This window comes from Bidens hawaiensis, unplaced genomic scaffold (assembly GCF_021521415.1).
Source record: "Bidens hawaiensis isolate Kalapana, Puna unplaced genomic scaffold, B.hawaiensis_p1.1 tig00007310_1, whole genome shotgun sequence".
Classification (NCBI taxonomy): domain Eukaryota; kingdom Viridiplantae; phylum Streptophyta; class Magnoliopsida; order Asterales; family Asteraceae; genus Bidens; species Bidens hawaiensis.
The window spans coordinates 965,138-986,472 of record NW_027491507.1 but is presented as its reverse complement, the minus strand read 5'-3'; the positions used below and the strand labels follow the sequence as shown (position 1 = coordinate 986,472).

Here is a 21,335-nt window from a genome sequence, read left to right as displayed (position 1 = left end):
GTTAGTTGCCCTAAACATTACTTGGCTTAAGGAATAAGTATGGGTCCATCAGAAATTCTATTTCACTAACATTCGTGGAACTTATTCCAAACAGGATACTGGGATATAATTCAATTATCATTTATTGACATATGATGTGTACCTAATCTATCGTCTATGGTCCACGGTCTAAAAGAAATCCATTCATATATATACTTAATATGATTTCTTATAATTATGTTCCTATGTTTCTTATGACATCTAAACGTTAAACAAATCAAATCAAGTCTAACATATGATTGACATATTCCCACGTCACGTACATCAATGAAACTTCTCTTGTAGCTATTCTAGAGATTCGAAGATTAGTGGGAACATTAAGTGTCTTAAGAATAACTTGCAAGATTTGACAGAGGTGGGGGTGAAAACTTGATAGCATCTCAATTTACACCTCGTGTACAAGTCACTGCTCCATCATGACACTGCTCTATCAAAACTTATCTCTTTAGAATTGAATGTTACTCTTACAAAAGTTTCATTGTTGCATAAATGTGAGCATACTCGGATTTCTTACTAATATAATTCTCACCAAGAGAAACTACAACGACTTACATCATTCATGTGTTTCTCTATTAGAATCTATTTTTCTTTAAATATTAATCGCATATAAATTTCCTAAAGGCTTATAAGGTCAGTATGAGTAGTAAAATTACTTATAATGACTTGTCATAGGTACAAGAGGGGGGAGATTCATTAAATTTTACTCCTAATTTAACTTTGATTACACCTCTTGTACACCATACTGCACCAACTCTTACATACTTAGGATCCTGAAAATCATAGCAACCTAACCAAGAGTTAATCCATAAAACTAAAACTTCTAATTAACCCATTAATTAGCTCATTAGGTCATCTAGGTTATAAAACCTACCAACTTTTATGATTATATAACCTCCCTAACTAAATTTGAAATAGATGTTGGATAGTTTATTGATCTTACTTCTTTTAATTAAGCCATTAGCATTAATCAATCTTCTAAATGGAATAGTTTAATCAATTTTCTTAATGGAATAAATGCAAACTAAGCCAAATTATACAAGTCGAATAATGTTTGGGGTTCTGGTTGAATCACCTGGTGGAATTTGATTACTGTAATAACTCATAACCGAACTACACTTAGACGACACTATAATAAGTTCCTACACAAGCAAAGACAAACAATCCCAAGTGTAATACCGAACTTAAACAAAAAGAAAAAAAAAAGAAAAATATTTTTGGATTTTTTTTTATATTTTTGTTTTTTTTTAAAAAAAAATTAATTAAACAAGCAACGCAACACTAAGCACATTAGCTCCCCAGCAATGGCGCCATTTTGATGAACGTCGTTTTAGTGATTCAAAAACCCAATTAAACTAAATAGTTAGAGTAAGTAGGGTATCGTATCCACGAGGAGCATGTGGTTAGTATTACAAAGTTTGTTTGATTTTAAATATAAATTTAACTAACTAAGATGGACAAACGATGTCAAGCAAAAATTAGAAGATTGATTTTTAAAAACAATTTAAAGAAAATGCAACCTCCTCTAAGTTTCAGGTTCTATGTTTCACACAAAACTCGTTTCATTAATTAGACACCACATAGACACGGTGTTGGAAAGTCGGTTAATTTAGGTGGTAATCAAAACAGATATTTGTCATCGGATCTTTTATAATTCAATTAGTCTATTAACTAGTGTGAATCGACCTACTTTATGTCACCCAACAAGTTATTAGGTTTTGTCATCAACCAAAATAACTTGTAAAGTAAGGATTACTAACACATGTAAATAGTTTAAATAAACCAACACATCAATATGTTCATACAACGTTGTCAATGTCAATAACAAATCCAAACATGAATATAATTGAGAAAAGTGTTAAACCCAAACGAACCGTTCACCCGGAGAAAGTTACCACGAGATTAGCCTCGCGTCATTATGATTATCACGTCTTAATTTGCGTGCATAACGGCTGCCCGTTTATGTCTGCCTTTTGCGTTCTCTCGTCACCAAGTCCTAGGCTGTTGCCGTCCCCCTTTCACCACTTCGTGAAACTGCTTTTGTTAATCTCCCGCATGGGCCCACTAACCGCCTTTTTGTTGGGTTCCTTATCACCTCAAAACTAGATTAGTGGGCGTCCGGTTGTAATCTTGAGCGCATGTTATCTTTTCTTGTGCATACGAAAAGAAAACAAATACATGCTTTAAATCTAGGTGATAATTATTTAAATATTCTTTGAATATTATGCACATTTGAAAGTCACGAACTGTGACTTTGTTTCTCTCTTCTTATTTTAATTATTTTTTTAATCTCATGAAACGTAGCATAATTAATTAGGCTTATTAATATATATTGCTCAATTATGTTTATTGGGCCCTTTTAGCTTGTTTACTCAAAAACCTATAGAATATAAAAACCACTTAATATAATTTCATTCCAACAAATATTTAACTAAGAATACAATATTATTAACAATTAATTACAGCCAAACACCCACTCATCAGCTCTCCATTGGAGGATCGTAATATCACTAATATTATTTTCTTATGTTTCATTAAGTAGAAGTATTATGTATGTTCAAGTATATACTCGTTCAGATATTACTCAAAATTGCAACACACTAGATATGTCTATATTAGTTTGAAGCATCTATAAGAGTATTAAAATATTTTTAAAGGAAAAGAGGACTATAATTTAAAAAGAACAAGTGAGAACTCAAACGGTTGATTACTCTAAACTTTTAAATATTCAAAAATAACATAATGTAATTTTCAGGGTATATTCTTATGTCAAAAGATAAATTTATCCCGAGGAGAAGTCATAATAAGCTGTAACAACAACCTAAGTTATGATGACATAACATGTTAATTAATCACAACGCAATTGTCAATAAGTGTTGTTGAAAATTTATCAGTGGACCCATAAGTTTATTAACTCCATATAAATTATATATTGAAGACTTATTGTAATAAAGTCAGCTACCGTATTTTCTTAATCAGTAACAATTTAAGAAGTGTTGCATTAAATTTTGATATGAAATTTATTCTTCGTTTATGAACGAATTGAGAAAACTAAATTTTCTTATCGAATACATACATGATATTCTTAAGGATCCTATAACTAAAGGTCTATTACCCATAAGTATTATGAAAGCTCTTATAATCATGAGGAGTTTATTGATGTCCTTGTACAACTGCATATCGTACTATGAATGATTAACTATTAATTTTTCCTCACCAGTTTTTATTTTATATGTCTCTTAATATGAATAGCATGCATAATGACATATAGGAAAATTATTATACAAATCATATGTGCTAAATGGCTTACTTGAAAATTTTGATCATAACTACTTATGTTTAAAATAAATGTTGTAGTATGATTAATGGGGGTCTTGAGCTGATGTTTAATTCAATGATTGCATTTCTCAGCTTCAGTTTAAGTTTAAAACTAAAATGAGTGTTAAACCCTGATTAGGCTATCTAATACTCATAGTAAATATGTACTCGGCCAAGTGGGATAATGTAGGATTAATTATATGTTACGTGTATTTATTTATATGGTCATCGTCACCATTCACATTATACTATACATTATTATTTATTAGCTTGTTAATTGTTGATGGTGTCACACCCCGACCTACGGCGAAAATGCCAGGGCGTGAGCTGATTGCTCACAGCTCTCAAGGTACTATCATGCAATAATTAAAGTTATAATATCTATTATTTCAAATTTAATAATCCAAAAATTTTCAAAGTACCACAATACATAGTCTATCAATAAAAATAAGTAAAGACAAAATATAATTTAAATTCTTGTTTTTTCTCTCTAGCATGCAATCCTAAGTGTCTTCAAACAACTTGAGAATCGCATCACACGATAACCTGCATATGCGTATAAAATAGAAAAGTTTGTCAAGAAAACATGTTGAGTGAGTATAACACCATATTTAAGACACTATAATAATAATAATAATAAATAAAAGTGCAAACTGTTCCTGTGAGAATACACAATTAAACCATAGCATATAAACAATCAATCAAACTATAAAGAAAGGGTTAAACCGTTGCCATGCGAATGGGCATTGGTTACCAAAAATGAGATGTCGGTAAGCTCGATGCCAGATGAACTGGACGATGGCTACTACGACAGTCGTATGATCATACTATAATGCGAATATGTTGGACCTTATTGAAATGTATTCAGATAAAGCAAGCTAGCAAATAGCATGTTAGGCATTAACTGATATACACACAAGGATTAAACAGTTGCGGTTTTGAATACTAGATAATAGATAAATACTGTAAATACGCATATGTCCCCAAAAGGATTTAAAATAAGTAAAAAAGAGGAGTGATTACTCACCTGATCGGATGAACGAAATATAAGTGATGATGGAAGAGAGATGAACCCTTCGGGATATACCGTCAAGGATTCCTAGTTAAATATAATATTAAATTAATTATAAGAGATATAAATCATTTGATGAATTAAAATTTCAATGTGAATTGAGTTAGGTTTGGGATTATAATGTTTATTAATTTATCGATGGATTTCTATAATAACTATTATTGCAAATATTAATATTATTGCTTCACATTTATTTATTAAAGTCATTACTTTTAATATTTATAGGATTACCCTTGTTTACTTGATATGATAAATATATAATCAAATTTATAAACTAATAATTTAGATAACTAAATTTGATATAAAATACACTTATAATTACCTGAATAAATAAAATACGAAATTACAAAATAAATAAATAACCATAATAATGGGTAATTATTTAGATATAATATGTAGCAAGTTATAAATATTTTGTTTAAATTTTTTAAAGAAAATATGTTTAATACGTTTAGTTTATATATATATAATAAATATAAGTAAGTTTATGAAGACGTTCAACGACAAGAATCCCCAATGATGAAGTCGGGTTTAAAAAATTTAAAGTTTATTATTAATATATATTAACAATACTTACATATATATATATACATACATATATGTATATACATACATATATATGTATTCAAAACTTAACGAGATTAATTGATAAAAACGTAACTTAGTGATGTCGGTTTAACAAAATAATGTTTTTTTTATATTCAATAATAATTATAAATCATTTAAAACCGTTAAAAAGAAATGTGATCTGGCCAGGGCTCGAATCTGCGACCCTGGCTGGCTCGGAACTTAAACATACACACACAACCAACTGCACTACCAAGTCAGTTGGTTAGAGAATGAAAACGAATATTTAAATACAATATTCAAACTCACAACATTTGAATATTGTTGTGAGTTTGGGGTTCAAACTCACAACATTTGCACAAGGCCTAGCTCAAATCCTTCATTGCTAATATTCACCCAAAGTGACACAAGTGGGATTCAAAATTGAGTCTCCATTTGAGAACCCGAGCCTCCTATCACTAGGCCACAATAAAGAGAGGTGAAGGTAAACAATTTCTTTTTAGTGAGATAAAGTCAAATGGGGTATGCCTTAACGCCCAAGGGTGTTAAAGCTGAGTTGGCAAGGTTAACGAGTGGCATCCATTCATGGGTTAAGGGGCGTTAAATGAAAGGTGGGTTCAAACATTAATGTGCCTTAAAATCCTCTTAACACACAACCATAAGGGGGGAGGGGTGGTGGATGTGATGCAATTTCTCATCATACACCCCACCCAATCAAATGGTGCCACATCACCAACCCTAAATCCATCACATGTGATGGATTTTTACTAGGGGTGGTGGTGTGGTGTGATGGAATTTTTTTTAATAAATATTAAAAAATAAAAATAAAACAATATTACATTAAATAAAAAATAAAACAAGATTACATTAAATAAAGACAACTAAATTAAAAAAACCGACAAAAAAAAACCTATGGCCCTTCCCAACCCCACTTGTCGCATATCTCGCGTTTGCGTTGAAGTAGGATCGATTTAAAGGGTTCCTCAAGATGATCGTGCGGTTGTAGGATGAAAGTTAGATCGACGTTTTTTTTTGTTTTCATTCAAATGGTTGATATACGTCTCCTCACGTTTCACTTTTAAAATATGAGCCTCTTTCTTTCGTCATCTTAGCCGACTTGTATTCGGCGAAGTTTTCGGCCACCGCTTCCTTTCCAAGTCTTGACGGTTTCCCACTTTTCTTGCGATTCGGCCGTGTGGGTGTGGGTATGTCTTCGTCGGGATTGTCTTCGGGTTCCTCTTTCAAGTTCATTTTCGGCATGTTGCATGACAAGCCGCCGGTAGACGTTGTGTAGTCCCCAGACTCGGAAGTTTTTGATCTTTTTGAAGAAGATCCTTTCTTCATTGTAGCCGTTGGTCCGTTCAAATCGACCAAGGTAATAGGTTCCCACTTCGCGTGACGTCTCGCAATCTCCCACGCTTCCAAGTGGGGAAAATCCCTACATTTGTAACTCGAACATATTCGGCCAAAGCGTTCTTTATGATAGTCGCATCGCTCGCTCCGCTTTGTGGAGTTCGGGACTACAAAACATTTAGATAAAATATATATCAAATTGTAAAAATAAAGTACTAGATTATAAAATAAATAAACTAAAATAGTTACCTCTTTGATGTAACAAGCATTAAATTTTTGACATTTTTTGTTTCAAATCTCCCCACTTGCCAATCATTTGATCCTTGTTTTGTTCGGTTGCGCTGGGAAGTTGCGAGAAATGTTCTTTAATACGTTTTCATAATGCTTCTTTTCTTTGTTGGTTTGAGTGTTTTTTTTATTCGGAGCAATATAAATAAGCCTTGGTCAAGGCGACCTCCTCATCGGCCAACCAACGCCGAGCACCTCTTTGATGTGGCTCCTCATCCGCGGATTCATCTTCATCCAAAGTTTGCACTTTGTGATGAAAAGCACTTGCAAATTGATGTATAACCTCGTTATCGTCTAGGGGATCGACGGACATTTGAGACGGTTGAGACGGTTGAGATCCAAACATTTGAAAAGCATTATTTGGATAATTTTGTGTAGAAAAAGGTGGAATAAAAGGTTGGTTTTAATACGATTGGTTTTGGGACGGTTGATAATAACGTTGTTGTTGGGAAGGTTGTTGTTGGTTTTGGGACGGTTGAAAAGGTTGTGGATAATAAGGTTGTTGTTGGGAAGGTTGGTTTGTGTTGGGTTCGTCTTGTAAGCGAAATCTCGTCGGTTCGCCTAGATTTTGTCGAACCTTTGGTCGGGTTTGAGTTTTCTTTGAACCCGACCCACGTTTCTTAGAACCCTCCATTTGATACGTTAAAAATGGTGTGTGTAGTAGAAGATTTTGAGTTGAATTTGAGTTGGATTTGTGTATGTTTTGAAGATATATTGTAGTTATTTATATAGGTAAAATATGTTTTTTTTTATTTCCAAAGCCCAACGGTCCTCCGCATCCCCAACGGTCATCCCCAACGGCTCTCTTCATTGATTTTCACCCCCATCACACGTGTGATGGCCATCATGCAATGCTCATCCCTCAAGCGTGACAAAGCACCGGCGGCGGTGTGGGGTGAACCCATCACGCGTGATGGGGGTTCCTCACGCAGTGCCCCGGGTGGCCTAATAATTTAAGAATCAATTTAACATTAAATAAAGAGAAGTAAATGAGGGTTAAACATTTTTCGTATGGTGAAGTGGAGTGAAATGGGGTAAATTATGTGATGTGGTGCCTATGTGGAGTTAAGAAGCTTGAATGTACACCCCATGGCCTAAGGGTTAGATCCGGATTATCTACATGGGCTTTATCCTAGTATGTCATTAATTTATGAAAAAATAGCAAAATGCGTCCTTTATGTTTGAACGTTTTTAATGGACATCATTTATCAAAAGAAATGGCAGAAAACGTATTTCATGTTTCAAATTCCGTTCACGTTACGTCCTTTGGTACTAAGCAAGTTAAATTTTTCCGTTAAATATGGTCATGTGCTTTGCACATGAGGGCAGTGTGGTCATTTTACCCCTTTAAGGACTATTTGTGTAACTAGACTAAAGATTTGGCCTTTTTAAAAATTACTTTTATTTTTCAATAAAATACAAAATATACAAATAACACACTCTATTTCCCCGTATTCTCTTTCTCTCGCCTCTATCTCTCCCAGACACCATCACCTCCAGCCAACATCACCAGTGTGGCCATAATCTAGTATTTGGTAACGGGGTTAGGACATCACGAGGATAATGATTTGTGATGACAGTAGAGGGTACAACCCCTCTCATTTTCCAGCGACCAGAAGAAACCCCTTTTGGCGGAGATTAGTGGTGATTGTAGTATCAAATGATTGTTAGAAGTTCAATTGGACCGGCGGAGGAACGAATGAAGGCACGAAAAGTGTACCAAAACCTTGATTATGGTTCCGCCTTTTCAGATTTTAATGGCATGGTTGTTTTGGTCTGTCGAAAACCCTAATTTCATCCCTAATTGGCTACCTAGAAACCTAATTTTGGATCTTAAGTATGGTGGTGTTATTTTGGATGTTTGGTGGTGTGGTGTGCCAGTGGTTGGTCGGTAGTGTGACGACGGTAGTCCAGTGTAGTGGTGTGGTGGTGTACAGAGAGAAAGGACGAGATAAGGTTGAAGAAACTGAAGGGTATTCGTTATTTTCATTCAAAGTCTTATTGTTCATGACGGAGATAAGGTTGGTACCTGAGTGGTGGTGGTAAACGGTGGTTAATCATTGAAGGCACGAAAAGTGTACCAAAACCTTGATTATGGTTCCGCATTTTCAGGTTTTAATGGCATGGTTGTTGTGGTCTGTTGAAAACCCTAATTTCATTCCTAATTGGCTACCTAGAAACCTAATTTCGGATCTTAAGTATGGTGGTGTTATTTTGGATGTTTGGTGGTGTGGTGTGCCAGTGGTTGGTCGGTAGTGTGACGACGGTAGTCCACTGTAGTGGTATGGTGGTGTATAGAGAGAAAGGACAAGTAGGAGGTTAAGTTACAGATGATTTTAGGGTGTGCATATGGTGGAAGAAATTGAAGAAACTGAAGTATTCGTTATTTTCATTCAAAGTCTTATTGTTCATGACGGAGATAAGGTTGGTACCTGAGTGGTGGTGGTAAACGGTGGTTAATCAATGGTTGTCTTGGTGAATAATGGTTTTAAATTATAGGTGTTGGGTAGATGGTGGAGATGTCATGGTTGGTCTGGTGTGGTGGCGGCAGTGAGTAGCAAACGACGTCAGTACAGTGGTGGAGGTGGGTAGCAGATGCCGATGACAACAGTGGGGGAGATGCGTAGCAGAAGGGGGGGGGGGGGAGGGAGAGTATTTATGAATACATTATTTCTTTTGGTTTTATTATTAAATAAACATATAATGTTACAAAATTACCCCCATATGTATTGCACATGACCAGATTTAACAGAATATTTAACTGATTAGGGTTAAAGGACAAAACGTAATATAGTTTTTAAATATAAAAGGTGTTTTCTGTTACTAAGTTTGCTAAAGGATGTCCATTGAAAAATGGTACAAACATAAAAGACTGGTTTTGCTTTTAATTAATTTATTAAATACTAGTTTTTATCCCCCGTATTACGGGGGTTGTTTTATATTATTTGTTTCTAATATTTATTTATTTTTTGAATTTTTTTTTATTGTATGAAAGTTAATAATATCCTATGGTTTGATGATAAATTGTTTCACAAATAAATGAGATGCTATAACCCGGTTTAAAAGCTATATGTGTTTGATGAGATCCAAGACCCGTTTAATTTTTTTTACTACAAAATTAGTTTTTTAATTATAAATAACATATATCTTTTTTTAAATAAATCATATATTATTTTTTTAGCATATCCCTACTTTATAGGATTTTTATATCAAATATTTGGTAAGATTAATTTTTAATTTAATGGGATGTTATAACCTGTTTAAGTAATATATGGGTTTGATGAGACCCATACCCGTGAATTCGGGTCAAATGCATGAGAAGCCTCCATTTAAAAATTAAGCAAATCTGGTGACTCCAAAAAAAGGGGAAGCGACCACATTACGACACGTATGATTTTTATGGTTTCGTTTATATATATTATAGATATTTGGTAACAATAAATGGTCTTGAAAATTTGTCGGTGTACACCAATTGTATTCAACACCTCAGCATAAATTTAGTATTACATTATTAATTATAAGTGATTGTGTTTAATGTAGTAAATAAAATATCTAAATTTAGTATTTTTATTATACTACTTTTAACACATTTCTAAGACGTTTGATATACTGTATTGAAGGCGTACATGGATTAGTTTTTGAGAAATTTGAGTTTTTTGTTTGGTTTTCGTGTTTGTGACTGAACCATGATTTAAATATACAAATTTCTTTTAATTTATAGAACTTAAATCTAAAATCTTTAGATGTTTAAGACATTTTCTGTCTCTCTCTTTGGACAACCAACACCGAGACATTTAAATCCGTAATTAGGTTTTTTCTAAAAGAAAATAATAAACTCCTATAACATATGCCATAATTTTGTCATGTGAATCCAAATATTCTATTCCAAAAATATGAAGACAAAAAAAATCTCCAAATGTGAAATGCCCATGATTGAAGGAGTCTACTTTTACCAAGTCAATCTCCACCTTAAAAAGTCTACCCTTACCAAACACTGATCCCAAAAGTCTCCGCTTACTAACAGGTCTTATACTTATACTCATCACCTCATCTTGGCTTTTGTAGAATCCGTAGGTTGTTTGTATCTTCATCCAATCAAATGATGAGATTGAGATTGCTACATACCATCTTGGTCTTTAGTCTTATAATATTTTCCCAGATTGTTGAGTCCTCAACAACTGATAAAAAATCTGTTCAGATCACTAAAGGCATCAATGGCCTAGATAAAGTCATCCTCAGTCAAACTCTTGGTAGTAGTGTCGAGGTATGTACACTGTTTCCAAATTAATTAAATAAATGATCTAGATTTGCTCTTCTCTGCAACAAATTATCTAGGATATGAACATTTTTTATATACATTGTGTGTCTTGTAGGTGTATTTATATGGAGCTCATGTGACATCATGGAAGAATGAGAAAGGTGAAGAGTTGATATTTGTCAGTAGTAAGGTACCACCTATCCATCATTTATGTTGGGCTACACATATACAAAATAAACACCATTTATGTGCTATCTGTCATACCGTCCGTGTGGTAGGACGAAAAATGGGCTGTTTTCGTAGTTATAGGGCTGTGTGATAGGGCGAAAAGGCCATACGGGTTGTATGACTAATCTAACCACTGACAAAACCGTATAACCTTTTTCGCTATATCATACGGCCCACCGCCCATGTGATAGGGTGAAAAGTGGTCAAACAGGTCGTTTTGATAGTTATACGAGCCGTATGATTTTTGTTGCCCTATTATACGGCCCACACAATAGGGTGAAAAAGGTCATACAACCTGTATAATGTGACATACAAATTGGTATACACTTACCGATAACATAACATGACCGTGTCTGTTTTTACATGATCTTGTGGTCATCCTCTTCAATCATCCCGAAACTATGTATTTTTGCAGGCAACCTTTAGTCCTCCGAAGCCAATACGAGGGGGTATTCCTGTCATTTTTCCTCAAGTATGCATGTTTTCATGTGGTTAATTCACTTATTTTGTAATTCTAGATATTGACATGGGTTTGTATGCAGTTCTCAAATCTTGGCTCTCTTAAATCACATGGATTTGCTAGGAACAGACTTTGGAACGTAGACAATAACCCACCTCCGTTCACATCCAATGCCACCAATGGAGTTTTTGTTGATTTGTTACTAAAGCCCACTGAAGAGGATTTGAAGATTTGGCCTCACAAGTATATGATTGCGAAGTTGTTTATGATGCAAACTTAAGAGTCTCATTAACTTTTTGTTTATTTGTAGATTCGAGTTTCGCTTGAGGGTTACTCTGACACCCGGAGGAGACTTAGTTTTGGCATCTCGTATCAGAAACACCGATGCTGTTGGAAAGCCGTTTACTTTCACATTTGCACATCACACCTATTTTTCTGTTTCAGATATCAGGTAAGTCGGTTTCACATGTTTCAAATATCGGGTCGATGATCATGAAACAAACATCTTGATAATTTTCTCTCCAGTGAAGTTGAAGTGAGAGGAATGGCGAAGCTTGATTATCTTGACAATTTGCAGAACAGGACACGGTATACAGAACATGGAAACGCGATAACCTTTAATTCAGAGGTACTTTTGTTACTTCGCTTTGATTATTTTGTCATATATGGTTAATAAGGCTTATGTAGTGTTAGTTGTTTACTCAGTTTGACAGGATCTATCTTAACACACCAAAGAAGGTTGCGGCTTTGGATCATAAAAGGAAGCGGACATATGTCATTCGGAAAGATGGGCTTCCTGATGCTGGTTAGATATGCATTTCTTGTTAAGGTTTTTTTGTTTGAAGTGTAACATTAAGTAACAAATGGTGTTGATTTGTGTACGTGTCACTGGTGTTGAATCCGGGGGAAATAAAGGCTAAAACAATAGTGGATTTAGGAGAAGGTGAGTACAAATATATGGTTTGTGTGGAGGCTGCAGCTATTGGAAAACCAGTGACACTGCAGCCTGGTCAAGAATGGAAAGGAAGGCTGCAACTTTCAACTCGACACTGATAATCGAGAAATATGCTGACCGATATCAGGATTTGCAGAATGCAATACCTTTTTTGTAACCATGGCGTCTGACCTATGGCTCTCCCAAAGGAAGACTCGTGTGGCCTTTTGTTTTTCTTTTCATGTTGAATCCAACAACTTTCATGTCATCACTTCTGTTATAAGAGAATGTTTAATTGCGTGCTACAAAACTGTCAACCATCTCTGGTATGTTTGACTATGCCTAACTCGTCAAGTTATGTTTACTGCGTTATAAACATAACAAAGCAAGCCAATGATATTTAAGCTAAATTACTAACAAAAATGTCTGAATGATTGACTATGCCACTGAATGTTTGACTAGGCCATAAGTTGTGTATTATGCCATATTATCTGTTAGCAATCATAAATGTTTTTTTTTTTTTTTTTTTGATGTGATAACACCATTTCTGATATGAATCTAATGCAGCCTTACTGCTAACTAGAGTACTAGACAGAGGTAAATGGGATAAAAAGAAGTTGCACTTGAATTGCATAACTATTTGTTTACGGGCCAATAAAATATAAGCGGGCTGGATGTCAACCCAAATTCCACTTTCCAGGATCAAAATGTTGATCTCAACAACTTTATTATATGAGATCTACTTAGATTCCTACACAATCAATTTCAGTTTTTCAACTTGACCTGTCAAATTTAAATTTACTTCATAATAAACAGTGTGATGTAATAGTGATGGAGCTAGGAATCACTTTAAGTGGATTTCATTCTTTCCAAAACATACACAAACCAGCAGCAACCATACGCTGTATTACTTAGAAATGCACTAAAAAAACAAAACAAGTAACCAGTTTCGGGGGTTACATTCAACTTCCAGCATATAAATAAATTTCTGTTTCCCCACGAATTATCAACTACTAATAAGTTAAAAAAACAAAACGCTTGCTCTCTCCATTACACTGTGTAATGCTGTTGAATATTATCGATGTCGAGCCCCTTCAGCTTAACAACCGACTCAACATGCCCCTTCAACGTAAGCACCTCCCGAAGCCTGTATGTACATCACAATATTTATTACCATTTTTATAAAAAACTAGTTTAATAAAAAACAAATAACAATATTATTATACCTTGCAACTTCAGCACGCCTCTTAGCCTGTTCTGCTATTTCGGACAGTTCCCTGTAGCTGCTCTTTTCATTAAAGATATTCGAGGTTTCTGGTTGTTGCAGCCCGTGAAGTGTCCTCTGAGCAAGAGCCCATTGGGCCTCTCTCTCTTCTCTTCCATAATCCTTCTTGCTTGTGAAAGCAGTCTGTTTCAAATCAAAGGCTTAGTTCGCAGCTTTTTTTAATAAAATTAAATCATATAAACAAATGAAGTGTACCTTGTTTTCAAGCAAGTTGTTCCATGCTTTCCCACTAAGGATATATCGGATGGCGAATTTCATAAGGTCGAGCGGGAAGTAAAATACGATGCTGTAGAGCCAGATGACACCAGCCCATCCCCACCCGACTCCCTTGATTCTTGCAAACTCCCACTCTGCATACACTGCTATTAATGTTGCCACCTGAAAGTTTTCATATATTATTAGAAAACAATATTCGATTAGTATAGAAAAACACAAGTTGATTTTGTTTACCAGTTGTGCTGCTAAGAAAGCACCCAAAAGTAACAACCCTGGACGTTCTATAAATGACCAGCTGCGTGAACGGGTAACGAAGATTAAAGCCTGGCTGACAATACTGACTTGGAGATATAGTGCAGCCATCATCTCAACTTCACTGTTTCTCAAAGATCTAACACCAAATGTGTCCTGTTTGTGTGATGGAAGTAAGAAAACAAGAGTTAGTTTCGTGTGCAAGAGTGTGGCAGAATATTAATATTGGATCGTTTATTAACATACCGAGAAGAAGTTGGTGTCTTTCATGATCCAGAAGAATATGACAGTCATCAATGCTAGGTAACCTCCGAGCACAATCCCAGTGGCAAAGATTTCTTTTAGCTTCCAGCTGTCGGGTAATGGAGACGGTTTCACCCTATCCTTTGAGATTGTCATGATTGTACCTTTTATAATTTTCACAAAACTTGATATTAACAAAAACTACGGTTATAATGTTAGTGTTATAGAGTGTAACAGAACTGACAACTCACCATCATTAAGGATTGCAATAATCAGAACCATGAAAGGAGAGAAGTCAAACTTCCATATCAAAGCAATGAACATAAACCCAAACTACAAAAAGTCAAAGTAAGTTGGTCAATAAACTCGAATGTTATATTAATAAATCTAATGACTTCAATGTCACATACAACTTACCACAATACGAATGGTGATGGAAACAGCATAGATGGTGTAATTCTTCATTCTTTGGAAAATAGCACGACTGGTAAGCACAGCACTGATAATCACACTAAGTCCGGGCTCGGTGAGCACAATATCAGAAGCACTCCTTGCAGCATCCGTAGCATCAGCTACAGCAATCCCAATATCGGCCTTCTTTAAAGCAGGTGCATCGTTCACACCGTCACCAGTCATTCCACAAATGTGCTTTCTTTCTTGTAACTTCTTCACAATCTCATACTTGTGTTCTACATATTCAAATCAAAAGAGTCAGCGTTAGAAGAATACTATAACAATAACATTAAAAAAATTAAAAAAAAAATAATCAGTCACCTGGGAAAACTCCAGCAAACCCATCGGCTTTCTCAATCAACTCTTCAATAGGAAGAGCAGCAATAGATGCATCCTTGTGGCCACCAAGTAAAGAAGAAGACGGGTACATATTTGTTCCCATACCAAGCCGTCTTCCGGTCTCCTTAGCAATAGCAAGTTGATCACCTATATAATAATAAAAAAAAAGATAACATTTAGTTACAAAATAAAAAGAATTTTTTTCAATATCAGTAGTTATGATTAATTACCAGTAATCATCTTGACATTAACACCAAGATTTAGGGCTCTGCGAATGGTTTCAGCACTGTCATGCCTTGGCGGGTCAAACAAGGACAACAAACCGATAAACTGCCACGGTCCACCAGGGCTATCTTTACTTTTTTCAGGCACTTCCTATTAGTTTATTGCGATAACGAGAGTAAGTAATCATGATCAAACATAATAACATGACGAGTGTGAACAAAAATTAAATAAAATACATACCTGATATGCAACAGCCAATGAACGCAACCCACGTTCTGCAAATTTATCAATCATTGCATGCACTTTCTTTTTCATATCTTCTTTGCATCCACATAGAGTCAAGATCTATTAAAAACATTACATTTAGTAATCAACCGATTCATAAAGCAATGTATATATATAATATACATATATAAAAAGAACCAGAGACAGTGAAATATGTACCTGTTCGGGGGCACCTTTGCTGGTTCTATGCCAGTTACCACGGTCATCAATGTAAGTCAAAGCGGTCCTCTTATCAACAGGGTTAAACGGGAAGAAATGGACCTCTCTGATTCCAGCTCTTGCCTTCAAAAAACATATAAAATTACAAAATTATATATTAATTTGGTAACAAACTATGCATTCGTATAAAGAAACTATACCTCTTTAGGGTCAGCAAGGGTTCCCACAATGGCAGCATCAATAGCATCCTGATTCTCAGTCCTAGAAGCCCGAGCAGCATAAAGCAAAACTTGCTCCTTATCCACACCCTTAGCAAAAACCTCAATCAAATTCTTATCAACCGAAAGCTTGTTAAGAGTCAAAGTCCCTGTCTTATCACTGCAAAGCACGTCCATTCCCGCCATTTCTTCAATAGCAGTCATTCTCTTAGTAATAGCACCCTGTTGCGAAAGGCGGTGGGACCCAATAGCCATGGTGACAGAAAGCACGGTTGGCATAGCAATTGGGATTCCACCAATAAGCAACACCAACAGATTGTCAATCCCGCTTCTGTACGGCCTGTGCTGAATCGGGTACATGACAATAATCTCAACTATCATTCCAACAGCAATTGAGCAAATGCAGAAGTTTCCAATGGCGGTCAAAACTTGTTGGAAATGACCAACTTGGTTAGTGCTGTCAACTAAATGTGCAGCTTTACCAAAGAACGTGTGCACACCGGTTGCTATAACAACTGCTTCTATTTCACCTTGCTTGCAAGTTGAACCAGAAAACACTTCATCATAAGGGTTCTTGTTCACAGGAAGTGATTCACCAGTAAGTGCAGATTGGTCGATCTTTAACGGGTCACCTTCTAGCAGACGCGCATCAGCAGGAACGATGTCACCAAGTTTGATACTGATAATATCTCCAGGAACCAAGATTGAAGCTTCTTGTTCACTCCATCGACCGTCACGCAGAACCTGAAGTAACAACAGATTATCAAATCTTTAAACTTGATTATTGACTTTATTTTGTTAAACTGTGAAATAAAGTTATAAATTAAACCTTGGTTTTCGGGGCAAGACCAGCCATGAGTGCAGCAGCAGCATTTCCAGCATTGTTTTCTTCTATAAAACTGATGGTTGAGTTGATCACAAGAAGGCAAACAATACCAACAAAGTCTTGCCAATCTGGCGGTTTTCCACCGCCGTTAGCCATTGCAATTGCCATGATGGCTGCAGCTTCCATGACCCATGAGAGAGGGTTCCACATGAACCCAAGAAACTTGAGTAATTTGCTTTCCTGTATTCATTTAAAATAAAGTAAAATATTAAGCACTTAATAATAGGTATACAAAAACTAAATAAGTTTGATCATGAGTTGATGATTGAACTATGAATATACCTTTTTCTCCTCAAGTTTGTTAGGTCCAAATATTTGAAGCCTAGTGGCCCCTTCATCCGAGCTTAGACCTTCGCGGTTACATTTCAACTGTTCAAACACCTCCTCGATCGGTACTTTTTCCTGTAATTGGATATAAACTTAAATTATAATAAGATAAACATCAAGTGACAAGTTATTATTCTGTTATCTGCATGTATCAACATGCTTAACTAACATAACACTAATGGTCTTGGTCATTATAGCACTAAACAAAAAGACTTACCTAAACTAACACGCCTTTGATAATTAGGTTGGATTCGATCAATTGTAAAGTAACATATACGCCTTGTATTTTAAATTAATAAAAAGAAACAAATAATAATTCAATTACAAAGTAACTAACTAAGATATTAATGTTAATCAAAAAGTTGCTTTAGAATATCTTAATGTTTATCTTTACTTTATTTATATTCCACAATTATATGTGACTAGTATCGGATTCCCATGATTATGACCGATCACAAAAATTCAAGCAAGAGAATCAAGGTCCACTAAAAATGAGAATAATTCTTTTTTGATTAGAAAATTAATAAATAAATGAAATAAAAACACAATTCATATGAAAAATATAAAACATGTCATTTTACTTGGTTAAATTTATAGTCACAACTAGACTTACGTTTCCCGACTTTCTTGGTCAAAATGTTTCTTTTTTAATCTTGTTGTTGGGTCAAAATGATCATTTAGTGATTTTTCAAGAAACACGTTCACATGGGGTAAAATTAGATGAATAAAAAAAAGTAAAAAAAACCACCCAAAACAAGCTATGGATGGTTGAGTAACCAAGTTGACTTGCCATTTAACCCAATATGTGGGACCCATAACCCATATTAGAAAAACAAAAAAGAGTGGGTGTGACACACCGAATACCAAAAAGTCCCTAAAAACGAACCCCACCACACGAGAAAGCAAAGGGTATATCGGGAATTCCGTGTCACAAAAAACATAAGTATGTGGAGCAAAAGAAATAGAATAATATTTATTTACCTATAAAAAGTGAAAAACAACTAAAATAAAAGACAAGATTAAATATTCTTTAACCGATTAATATATTATGATATAAAACGTTTGGGAATATCTCATAGAATAGTAACCAACTTTCAAAAGTATTCAAATTAGGTCACTCATGTATATTCTTTTCAAATCGGGTCACTAAATCTTCAAATCGAGTCTCACCGATTTTTTTGTGCGTTAATAAAGAAATGGAGGATAAGATGTGGGGGTCGGAATTTGCAATATATGTAGTTATATTTTAAAAAATTAAAAAACGTTAATTATATTAAAATTCAAAAATAAAAAATAAAATTCACGTCGCCACTCAACGCCAACTTTAAAAAAAAGATAAAAACATTTCCTATGTGAAACTAAAAAGAAAAACGCTAAAAAAACATGTTAAAACCTTTAATTTAATAAAATATGAAAGTTGAGTGACCTAATTGGAACACTTTTTAAAGTTGAGTGACCTAATTGAAACACTTTTGAAACATGGTTACTATTCTATGAAATTGCCCCAAAACGTTTCATAAAAAATTATATCGTTTTCATTTTTCATTTTGGCTTGAATTGAATAAAAAAAGTAAAGTTGAATTAGTATAAGTAATAAATCCAAGAAATCATGAGACATTAGTCAGAGCCGCTAAAGAAAAATAAATATAAAAACCATAAAATAAAATAAGACTAAGGTAAGGTACCACGGACATGTACCCAGTACCCACACAGCCCGTTCACCGCATTCAACAGACACATTCTGTCGAATTATTTCTAAATTACTGTTCTACCCTTTCTCTCTCCCTGAATTTCTACATTTTTACCATTATTTTAAATTAAATCGTGTACTTTTTACTTTTTTATTTATTTATTATTATTTTTCAACAAGAATGAATAGGCTTGTAAGCGAACCGAACGTTCGTTGAACAGTTCATGAACCATTCGTCGGGAAGTTCGTTTATGTTCGTTTATTTAATAAATGAACGAACATGGACACAAAATTTGTGTTCGTTTAATTAAACGAACGAACACGAACACATGTTCCGTTCGTTCATTTATGTTCATGAACGTTCGTTTATGTTCGTTTATGTATTAATAGAAAATAATTAAATATTATCTAGATATGTCATTTGCTTAAAGGTTTTATATTTGCTAATTTGTGTTCGTTTATGTGTCTTCATTTAAGTTTGTTTGTGTTCATTCACATTGGTTCATATATGTTTATTTATGTTCGTTTATCTTTGTTAGTTATGTTTGTTTAGATTTTAAACAAAGGAACATAAACGAACACAAATGTCCATTTTTAAATAAACGCACATGAACATAAATATTTATTTGATTAATTATAAAGTTAAATGAACGAACACGAATATGCCCTTGTTCGTGTTCATTCGATTTGTTTACAGGCTTTCAATATTCACATTGATGAATAAATCGGTCTTATTCTCTAGCCTTTACCGATTTTATTTGTGTTCGTTTGTGTTCGTGAACACATTAATTTCCTTAATGAACGAACACGAACAAAAAATCTCGTTCGGTAAGTGTTTGTGAACCGTTCGTGAACACAATTTTTTCTTAACGAACGAACATAAACAAGGTCTTGTTCGTATTCGATCGGTTCATTTACAGCCCTAAGAATGAAGTATCCCAACAAATAACATCCTGATTTTTCTAAAATATTTGAAAACTTAACATATCAGTAAATCGGAATAAAATATAAATTTCTCTTCTCCTCGTTTTCTTCATTTATTCAAATTACTTTCCAGAATATTTGCTTAAATAAAGGACCTACTTTGACTAACAATAAAATAAATAAACATAACTATTAACCACTTTATAGTCAAAATAGAAATTGAAAACAAACATGATTAATAAGAATACGTACACCACCAAACTATTAAATCTGACTCATGTGATAGTCATCAAATCTTCCCCTTAACTTGTTAAAAAACATAAGACTTAACGAACCAAAAACCAACATAATAATTAATTAGTTTTTCATTATTTGAGTCTAACTTGTCGTAGTTGTTAAAAACGTAAAACTATTAAAAATTGAGAATCGGCATATCAATTAATTAGTTTTTCGGTATTTCAAGTCGGATACTTTACTTAGATGAGTCTCGAATCGAGTTTCATGTGAATGGTAAGTCGGTAACACTAATAATAATAATAACAAAATCCTGGCCAACCCTACCCGTGATCCCAAATTCCCAACCATTCCCATCGATTTTTCAAGTTATGTAGAAAAATCATATTACAAAACAAAATCAAAATAACTTTGTCGAATGGCGTGCAAATCCGTACATGCATTAAAATCATTAATTTAATCAATTTGTAACCGATGAGTAAAAAGTAAACATCACCGACCGTAATAATAAAGTTTTTGTTGAGTTCACATGACACAAAAAGTAAAGGGGTTCACAAAATCATTACAACGACGATTTTAATATGAAGATCAGAAACCAAACAAATCAACTAAAAACATAGAAACAAAGTAAAGTAGTAGTTAAGGTTTTGAGTTATTACCAAATCAACAGTTTCGTTCTTAATCTCTTCGAGACTGAGAGCTTTATCGCCACCCATGCTGAAGTGACCGGCGAAGAGGCCGAGGAAATTAGTGAGTTGGGGAGATTGGAATTATTAATTAATATTAATAGGTGCAGAAGAAGAAGAAGAGCATCAGGATGGATGTAAATGAAGAGAGAGAGATATATTAATATTAATATGAATATTATGATGTAAGATGTAAGGGGTTTCATCAGGTGAGGTGTATGGAGGTCTTTATATACTTCTCCTGCCTGCCCTGCACCCGTTGAAACCTACACCTTTTCTTTTTTTTTATTATTATTGTTATTCTTTTTTTTATCACTTTACTACTTTTTTCAAAAATTGGTAAAGTAATTAATTATTATTATATTATAATGGTTGGTTTTATTTATTTTATCACTTTTT

The 21,335-nt window shown here is 34.2% G+C and overlaps 1 protein-coding gene and 1 pseudogene across 2 annotated transcripts; one reads left to right on the top strand and one right to left on the bottom strand.

The window, feature by feature from the left end:
- The first annotated feature begins 10,550 nt into the window (after positions 1 to 10,550).
- On the top strand, positions 10,551 to 12,793 carry LOC143634975 (putative glucose-6-phosphate 1-epimerase; annotated as a pseudogene). Its single transcript, XR_013153971.1, has 7 exons — positions 10,551 to 10,898; positions 11,008 to 11,082; positions 11,536 to 11,592; positions 11,663 to 11,823; positions 11,891 to 12,031; positions 12,106 to 12,208; positions 12,286 to 12,793. The product of XR_013153971.1 is annotated as a putative glucose-6-phosphate 1-epimerase (transcript).
- Positions 12,794 to 13,400: 607 nt separating this feature from the next.
- Positions 13,401 to 21,126, bottom strand: LOC143634974 (plasma membrane ATPase 4-like). Its single transcript, XM_077102909.1, has 15 exons — positions 20,910 to 21,126; positions 17,358 to 17,477; positions 17,019 to 17,255; positions 16,172 to 16,933; positions 15,972 to 16,094; positions 15,768 to 15,872; positions 15,533 to 15,677; positions 15,285 to 15,449; positions 14,928 to 15,199; positions 14,762 to 14,843; positions 14,514 to 14,674; positions 14,250 to 14,423; positions 13,995 to 14,177; positions 13,741 to 13,922; positions 13,401 to 13,661 (listed from the first exon to the last, which is right to left on the bottom strand). The coding sequence occupies exons 1-15, from the start codon at positions 20,964 to 20,966 to the stop codon at positions 13,565 to 13,567; spliced, it is 2,865 nt and encodes a 954-aa protein (XP_076959024.1). The 5' UTR covers positions 20,967 to 21,126; the 3' UTR covers positions 13,401 to 13,564.
- Positions 21,127 to 21,335: the final 209 nt, after the last annotated feature.

Bases quoted from the DNA above. Each gene is read 5' to 3' on its own strand.
- LOC143634974 (XM_077102909.1), bottom strand. From the start codon at position 20,966: ATGGGTGGCGATAAAGCTCTCAGTCTCGAAGAGATTAAGAACGAAACT. The intron at 17,478-20,909 runs GTAATAACTCAA...ATCCAATTACAG, and splicing joins AGAACGAAACTGTTGATTTG to GAAAAAGTACCGATCGAGGA. The intron at 14,424-14,513 runs GTATGTTAATAA...TCACACAAACAG, and splicing joins AAGACACCAACTTCTTCTCG to GACACATTTGGTGTTAGATC.